At 34.6% G+C, this 9,698-nt stretch overlaps 1 protein-coding gene across 1 annotated transcript; it reads right to left on the bottom strand.

The window, feature by feature from the left end:
• Positions 1 to 655: 655 nt before the first annotated feature.
• On the bottom strand, positions 656 to 2,349 carry FDCSP (follicular dendritic cell secreted protein). The gene is made up of 3 exons (XM_058546426.1): positions 2,296 to 2,349; positions 1,838 to 1,870; positions 656 to 850 (listed from the first exon to the last, which is right to left on the bottom strand). Exons 1-3 carry the CDS (start codon positions 2,347 to 2,349, stop codon positions 656 to 658), a joined length of 282 nt encoding a protein of 93 aa, XP_058402409.1.
• Positions 2,350 to 9,698: the final 7,349 nt, after the last annotated feature.

Raw genomic sequence — 9,698 nt, 5'->3', positions numbered from 1 at the left:
ACAGTCTTCTGGGTCCTAATGTAATCTTTAGTACAGTCTGTATTCCCTCAATTCATCTGGTAATTAACAGACCATCAACTTTGTTTTTGATGTCATGATATGATTGGGGCCTCTATTTTAGGTGAAACGTTCAGTCTTTAGGATTTTATTATAATATGACAATCAGAAGCTAGGTTTGGGGTTTTAATATTAATTAGAAAAATACATGACTTTCTAAGGAATGGGCTGAAGTCTACCTTAGATCCTAGATCCACAAGTTCATCTATTATGATCTCCACTGTAGTTCAAGTTTTGCCTTCGTTAGACCTCCGATTCAGCCCCAAACTGCACACGCATTGATGATTGTAGAAAATGTTGAAAAATATTTTGTAAAAATATTTTAATAAGAAAGGGTTTGTTTCTATTACATCACAGCACATGAGGTATTTAAACTGCTATGGTTAGATCATGGAAAGACACATGTATGTACCTCTGAGTGGAGACCCTAACAATTTCTACCAGAGAAAAAGATCGAAACAAACTATAACTTAATGGGGCTAAGTGGGAACATTGTAACACATTTTTTTCATGGAATGATATATTCCAATCCACAGACAACAAACTTAAAAAACATGCTTTATACTGTGTATACTTACCACTTATTTCATCTTGTTTCCTATCCATTAAGAGGGGTAGTTGAAGAGGCCGACAAAGGTATTGGAAAAGGAAAATAATATCTAAACCATGGATATCCTTGAAATAGGAATGGTGAATATGGGCCAAATGGATTTTGGAAGGGGGGCACATAAAACTGTGCAGGTGATTCAGGGGGCACATAAAATTGTGAAGGTGATTCATTGCTCTCACTGACCTGTTGAAAGAAAGAAATGAAAAAGGCTTGTTTTACTCTTTACAAAGGAGAGTTCTAAAATAGCCTTAACATCTGCGTCTTCATTTTTAAGTAGAGGCTTTAGAAGCTCTAAGATCATTCACCCTTTCTATGTGTACTATGAACAGGGATTTGATTAATTTACATTATTTTAGAAAATTACTTAGAGATAACTCTGCCTTTGTACCTTTCAAATCATAGCCAAATTTTCCTGATAATTCCTTCTATAACTATAAGGCCAAGGGGGAGGGAATTGATGAGGGGACATTAAATGTCTCCCTTTGCCTTTATGCAAGGTCTTGACCCAAACTTTGTGTTAGACACAGTCTCCTCTTTATCTCTTTTCCTTCTTCCCTCTTTCCCTCTCCATCTTTTATTATCCATACCCCTATCAATTTCTGTATCCTTAACACTGTTTATAGTTTTGGTCTCAAAACCATGCTTCCTTTCAGATAATAAGATTTCTAGGTGTATAAACAAATGCATAAGCAAGACGCTCTCCAAATTTTTTCTTTTTCTTAAACATTTTGATTAACTGACCAAAATAATCCTTTAGTGAATTTGCCACTGGTGGGATTATCAAAGCTGGTCCACATCTCCTAATTCTCAAGTTTTAATTATTTTTTTACCTTTTCTGGAATGGGCTTTGTAGAGTTAAGCAGAGTAGAGGCAAGAGCCATTATGAGCTTTTATTAGGCTAGATAATTCTAAGAAAAATACTATAAGCCAATTCATCACAGAGTGATTCAAGTTTCAATTTTGGTCCACTGTTACAGGAGATGCTGAAATAATTCCCTTTATAGCAGGAAAGATCAAATCCCTGAAGTCTACTCTGTTGAATGTTAATACCCAAATTCTTTAAGGATTTCTCTAGAGTTTGAGGAGTTTGGATAAATGAATATCTTTAACCACAGTTATGGATATTTCACATGGAAAGCATAAATAATAAGAAGAGGAAATATAACTTACACTTCGTTTCTCTCGTTCCTGGTCTTGAGAGACCTAAAGCTCAAACAGTGAAATTAATTCAACTCATGCTGATGAAACACATAAACTAAGAAATATATACATATGTATGAAAGAAAGAATTTGATTATCCGCTACCTAATATTGTTTTATGGTATTCATTTTTTAAAAATCTAGGAATTGAGTGTTCAGAACATATTGTAGAAACTATTTTTTTTGAAAAGTGTTAGTATGTATTCTAAATGACTCAAATTCAGCACTGTACCAAAGCTATGTGGAACTGAGCTATGCATTGAACAATACATGATTTATAATATTTTCTAGAACATAATGTTAAAGGGGAACATGTTAAGAATGTTTATAAAGTAGAAGACAGTGTGTGGAGGGGAAAAATTCCTAGGATTCATGAATTAGAACAAAAAAATACAGAAATACTCCGGAATGTAGAAATGGTTACTTACCGGGAAACCTACAGTTACTGCGAAGATGGCAGTGATTAGAAGGAGAACTTTCATCTTGTTCAGAGATATCCTAGAAGTCAACAAAGAGACCAAATGTTAACATAAATTCAGAAGAGCCAGTTGTAGTACATATTGTGTTACTAACAGTTGCTCTTTGACCTTGAGTGAGTCACTTAACAATCTTAGGGCATCTCTCTATTTCTTAATGGTAGGTGAAATCAAAGGTACTTTGCAATTTTAGAAGAATATTACATCAATTCTTTTAAAAATAAACATTCAAGTATTATTTAAGAATAATACCTCTCTCTACATGGTAAGAAAATTAGTTTCTGGAATGAAATATTGCCTCAGTTTATACAGAAAATGTTACTGTGGGGGTGAGCAGTTCTTTATTGATCTCAGGAAGTTCAAAACAGCTTTCTATATAATAATGATCATGAAATTAATTTAGATGATAGAATTATTTGTGTTGGTTCCCAAGCAACTAAAAAAATTCCATGCTGTTTAGAGGGACCTATTCTTGACATTTGGAAAAGGATATTTCCAAAGCATTTTGTTCTATTTTAATTTCCATTATAAACTCTTTATCTTATGATACATACACATTGTTGTAATTAATGTATCAATTATGATTGCTAATAGATATTTGAGAAAACTGAGCTCAATTCAATATTTCACCAATGATCATATATGTAATAGATAAGTAGACAATAAAACATAGAACTTTTTGCATTTAAAAAATATTTTGTCGCTAATACAATAAGCATGTATATAATGCTTGATTTTAAACATGAATGGGTAATTTTCTGTATGGGGTGGCATCACTAGTCATTAATCCTCTTTGTTGTGGTGTAGATGCAGTGGACACTGGAGAATATATGGCGAGTGGTTGGGGAAAGGCCATCAAGTTTGAAAGAGGGGTTGGTAGGCGACTCGACTTTAAGTCGCCCTCATATTTATTAACTTATTTATAACATATTTCTTAATCACTGTTTAAGTGTCAGACGCTATTCTAGATGTTGGGTATATATAGCATTGAGAAAGTCTGATTTCATGGACCTTCATAAGCATGTTATTATAGATCCATGCATTACAAAGTTTTCTGAAGATTATATAATTTAAAGTTTTATGTTGAGAAAAATATCAGTTGTTCATATCATTATTATTATTTTGTGGTGGCTTTGAGGTGATTCATGGAGATTCTAGGAGGATTTCATCACCTCTTGATGCTTCCTAAATATCTATGAGACAAAAGAATAAAATTTGAAAGAAAAAATGTACTCAAGGTTTGATCGTATTATGTTTATTTTATGATCATATTGTCTTTATTTTTATTATATATTTTTCTTTTTCTTTTTTGCTGAGGAAGATTGGCTCTGAGCTAACATCTGTTGCCAGTCTTCCTCTATTTTGTATGTGGGTTGCTGCCACAGCATGGCTACTGCTGAGTGTTGCAGATCTGTGCCTGGGAACCAAACTCCGGCTGCAGAGGCAGAGCATGCTGAACTTAGCCACTAGGCCACCAGGCTGGCCCCATATTGTCTTTATTTTTTATCATATTAATCAAAATTCAAACTGGGATTTAAAAAAATGTCAGATGATATTTTGATTGCAACAAGACAGTCAAGTTCAGAATTCTATAGGAAGACTGGCAGTATAGGCAATTAACAGTAAAAATTTTATGCACACACACACACACACACACATATGCTCCTCATAGACACCTATATACACACCCATAGCATAACTTCTAAGTGCAAAGTATTGTGCTAGGTGATCTCAGGGATATAGTGATCAAGCATGATTTCTGCCATCTGGCGGCTAGTAGGGAAAGACAGATACAGATATTTTTATAATGTAAGGTAAAGTGTGATAAGTGTGATAGAAATTATTATTATTAAGAGCATATAGAAGATAAAAGAGACAAATTAAGGAAATAGTTTTGAGGAGGATAAAATTCAAGCTTTGGATTTACAACAGGAAGATATTCAACTGATTACAAGGATTATTCAAAACCACATTAAGCAAAGAGGTAAATAAACCATGTCACAGACTTCTAGATCATGTCTTACAGTCAGGACGTAGCAAAATTACCAACTACCACCTTTTATTTTTCTACTTCTCAAGCTGTGGTACCCATAGCAGTATACTGCAGTATGCTGGGGAATAAATCTGATGTCTCTGAATAAATTAGATGTATCTTCCCGGAGCATCAATTTTATTCAGAGATTTATGGGAAAACAATTTTTATATTAAAATCAACATAATTCATTATAGAATGGAATGTAAATACAGCACATTTTAAAGATAAAATAGGAGGCTACAAATAAATTGGTGCTTGCTCATACTTTAGAGAATATCTGACATGCATGGTCCCTTTATTTGCTGACTTGAGACCCATAAAATTCAAAATGATGAGACTGAGGCTGTCTAACAGTCTCAGTGTGCCACCTCACCAGCCTTCCACCCCCTACAAAAATTTATTTATGATCATTTTAAAATACGCACTTACTATGGCTAAATGGCGATTTTAAGAAAAAGTTTTATAAACAGGTATACCCAAATGACTGTTTAATTACTAAGTTTACTAATTCAAGCAATCATTACATGACATTCTTAATAATTTTAATTTTGACAGTTTACAGGATATGTGTATATCTATCTACCTATCTAGATAATATATATTTTATATATATATATATATATATATATATATATATATATATATTTAGTTTACAATGATATTTAAGACCTCTCTTACCTCAAGCTTTCCAGAGAGTTCCTTCTCTCGGTTGCTGTTATAAGAAAGCGAAGTGGCTGGCCCTGGAATATTCAGCTATTTTATACCCTCAGAAGTGAACGGAATGAAGTCTGTGGCTTGAAGCCCTCTCCCCTGGGATCAGTTATTACTCAGCTGAATCATCAACTATCACAGTGTGTTGAAATTGGAGATTAACCAACATTTACAGTTTCATCGAAACTTTGGCTGATGACTACCAAATACATCTATTTGTGGTTTCTTTTCAAATTTTGTGTATCCTGTATGTTAAAAGCTTATCAGTTCACATAGTGTTGCCCCATGTTCTTATTTAAAAATTTTTTTCCTTTAATTTCCATAATTAAAAAATTATTTTCTAAGCATTCTATTGGTATTGATTATAATCTATTAGAAAGCATTTTTGGTAATGTAAGTTTAAGAAAATAAAGAACCTTAAAAATTGTTAAAGATAGGATTAAAACCTTTTGCATGATTCTGCTTTCAGCTCTTTCACTTTAGTGAGCAAGGTTAGAGCTTCACAGAACAATGGACCATATTTGGGAGCATCAAAGTATCTTGTTTACTTTATGAGACACTATACTCTGTTTTTCAATTAAGGATGCATTTACAAAAGAATGGGTATAACCGTTAAATGTAGAACTAAAGTTGTAGCTGCTGTAATCAAGAGTCATAAAACTTGGACTTTTTACCATTTATTTGAGAGCCCTCAAGAATATTGCATCCTTGAGTTTTGATTTCTATTTCAGCAGAGTTTATATGGTCCAATTTGTAGTAATGCATCAATGTCCCTTCTTTTCCTTTTGTCCTTTCTAGGAATTAGTTCTCAAGAGAACTCAGAAAAACATAACAGCTAACCTTTCTTGAAGACTTTAAGTGCTCAAGTGCAAACCTAAGCACTTTATACGTAATTACATCATTTAATCTTCAAAACAACCAACCCTAAGAGCAAAGTTCTAATATCAACATCATCTTTATTTTACAGATAAAGAGACTGAGAAGTAGAGAAGGCTAGTAAGAGGTCTAAGGTATTATGACTACTACTCTGGCAGAGATGGTATTGAACACCAGCAATTTGGTTCCAAAACCAAATTGGTTTTGGACCAATTTGTGGAACCATTTGATTCCACACTCTGAACTAATGCTTTATATCTTCACTGTAGCAGAAGGTTAGAAAAATCAGTGCAAACCCAGAGAAACAGTTAGCTTTCTCATAACTGAACATTCACTCTTATCTCACTGATTTAAAGAAAAATGCTTCAATTGGAAACCTAATTTATTAAACCTAGTCTTTTGTTGTATATTGGTTTTCATTTTGACCAGTGTGGACTTAGAGTAGATTTCCCCAGGACTAGAGATAACAGGTGTGTGTGCGAGAGAGTGTGTGTGCACACGCATGTGTGTATAGCATACTATTTACTTCTTTATCTTACAATCTGTGTTTCAATTTTTTCTACTTATCTGAAATTATTTTAACCAAAGCTACCAGTTACCACTTAATTGTGAAAACCATAAGAACTTTTCTGTCCTCATGTTATTGACATTTTTTGGCATTTAATAGTGGTGACAGATGACTTCCATCTGGAAACTTATTTTTCTCTTTCTTGGCTTCTTAAAAACACTCTTGTTCCTCTCAATTTTAGGTAGCAACCAAAATTGGTTGGTTGCTTCAAGTTCTGATAGCAACCTTAAGTCTTTGCTGATTCTTTTTCCTCAACTTATTGTGCATGACCTCTTATTTCTTTAGTATACACTCGTTCTGAATAGTATAATCTACTCCTGACTCCCTAACCTATACCTTTAGCTCAAAGTCTTTATCCAACTGCATATTCCGTTTAGATGTCTGATGGGTATGAGTCAAAACTGAACTTATTATTTTTCCCTCCAAATATGATCCTCACTTTTATTTAATCCCTCAGCTGATGGTCATCAATCACTCATTCATCCAAGCCAGAAATCTGAGACTCTCCCTATACCTCCCCTGTCTCTTCCTTTTGGTATCTAATGGTAATTAAGTTGTCCCTCCTTGTATACTCCTGGAATCAGTCTCTTCCATCCTCATTGCCATTTCCTTAGTTTAGTTCCTCATTCTCTTCTGGACTGTTACATTAGTGTTTTAATTAGATTCTCTGTCTCCAGTATTCTCCCTCTCCAATCCATTTTCCTCATAATCCTCTAATGTGGCTCTCAGCCTTTTAAAATGCAACTCATGGTAAAAAAAAATGCACTATATGTCATAGCTGAGTATACACACATGCACCCACAACTGAAATAGGGTTTTTTAAAAAATAATAATAGTTTCATTTATTAAACTTTTAAAATGCGTGAGATTTTTCCAGCTTTATTGAGATAAATTTAACATATAACATTGGGGAAGTTTAAGGTGTAAAACGTAATCATTTGATATATGTATATATTGTGAATAGATTACCAGAATAAGGTTAGTTAACACATCCATCACCTCACATAGTGATCTTTTTGGTTATCTTTTTGTGTTTATGTGGTGAGAACGTTTAAGATCTAACTCTCTCAGCAACTTTCAATATACAACACAGTATGGTTAACTATAGTCACAATGCTGTACATTAGGTTCCTAGAACTTATTCATTTTGTAACTGGAAGTTTGTACTCTTTGGCCTCTATCACTCATTTCCCCCACCCCCTAGCCCTTGGCAACCACCAATCTACTCTCTCTTTCTATGAGTTTGGTTTTTTTAGATTTCACATATAAGCAAGATCATGCATATTTGTCTTTCTAATGAGCACTTTCTGTTTTCCTTATCTTTGGTTTCCATTGTTTTGGCCCACTGGTACTCCCAATTAAGCTTGCAGGTTGCATAAAGCTGTGGTTATCCCGTTATTGAAATTCTAGCTACTGGGAGGCAGCAGGAATAATTAAGATGATAGCCATAGAGACCCCCAAGCTAAATGAGGTAGGAAGAGCTCTAGATTTGACAGATCTGTGTTTAGATTTTTAGATCTTCTTTTTTATTAGCTGTAAATGGGCAAGTCAGCCTCCCTGAGTCTCAGTTTTCTTATCTTTAAAGTGAAGATAAAGATAATTATCTCTGGAATTGGGAATTAAGTAAAATGAAAGCACTCATCATGGTGTCTGACTTCATAAATGATGGTTTCACCAGCATCAAAGCTGAAGCTTTCGTAAATCAGACCTCTTCCTGCCACACATCCTCAGGGTTGCTCAGATATTTGGGTTCCTCAGCTAATATAAAGGTATATGAAAGCACCTTATGTGGTAATTGGAATCAGATAGAGGCTTAATACATTAGTTAAATCTGAATATAAGTAGGGGAATTTTGAAACCAAGCAGTGTCAGGAGGGAGTAATTATTCTTTCTGGTTGGTGATCTACCTTCACCCTCTACACGACCCACCAAGAATTGTCTAACAAGCTGTGATTCTGGCTGAATTCAGGCAATAGAAGCTGTTGTTACTTTCTTGTGTTAATCTTAATTCAAATGGCTAGAATCTAATAAACAGATTTGCCTAGCAGAACAAAAATTATAGATACAAAAATTCCCTCTGTAAAGTCTTCAGCATATGGTTGTCCTTCGAGGGGCAAGGGTGACCCAAGGAAGAGGATGTTTTACCCAAAAAGAGGTCATGAGTGGCCTTCAGAAGCTGGATGTGCTATCATATGAAAGAGAGCTTAGGTTTATTTGTGGGGACTCAGAGGGCAGAAGTAAAAATTAATATGTCAAGATATTTAAAGTAATCTGTAAGGAAAAACTTTTTAAAAGTTAAAAACACTTATCTCTGTAGATATGCAATTAAAGGTTGGGTGACCACAGGCTGAGGAGTGGCAGTGGGGATTTTTGTGTCACCAATGGAATTAGTTAGATGACCTCTCTGTACTCTTTCAATCAAATACTCTCAGACTGAGTGGTAAACAGGGATGACAAAGCTACCGGAACAGATTTAGCAATTAATGAAATAGAAAAACCCAAAGGAAAAGTTGCTTCTCATAAAAGGATTAGAATTAGTGGAAGGTAAAGGCACACTTTAAGCCACACCGTGGGAAGCCTTAGATGTGGATTAACTCACTATTGCTTCAAAGAGAGTAGAAATATCTTGTTCCACGTCGTGTGGCTGACAGAGTTTATAGAAATTCAATACATACACATTCTTTAGGCATTATCACTCTTTTTGGGGATTGAAAACCAGGACAAATGATCTACACTTTAATAGTGTTACATACATGTGAATATTGAGGAGGAATTTTTATTTTAAAAAGTCTCTGACATCTTTCCTCTAAGAGAATGGATACAGACAAATCTCTGAATTCTCTTGAAAGCCTCTGCAAATGTTACATATTCAACTAGAAGTGACCTTAGTGACTGTGGATTCCTGCTAAAGAGTTAGAATCCTATGTGTCAATGTTGTAGAATCTGAGTGGTTGTCATTCCCAAATCTCTATGGCACACTTGACCCCTAGTTATTCAAAAGGAAAATGGTCATAGAATTCTCATGCCCGGAGTCAACACCAGCAAGTGCCAGAGTCAGGGCCAGACAGCCGCGTGTCCACCATACTGTTCTCTGGAATGGGCTTGGCGTACACTGGCACCAAGTATGTGCTGAATAAATACTTATTGAGTGAACAAATTAGGCTC

Source organism: Diceros bicornis, chromosome 8, assembly GCF_020826845.1.
Source record: "Diceros bicornis minor isolate mBicDic1 chromosome 8, mDicBic1.mat.cur, whole genome shotgun sequence".
Lineage (NCBI taxonomy): Eukaryota > Metazoa > Chordata > Mammalia > Perissodactyla > Rhinocerotidae > Diceros > Diceros bicornis.
Note: the sequence above shows the minus strand (reverse complement) of the source record. Positions and strands in the feature narration are given on the sequence as shown.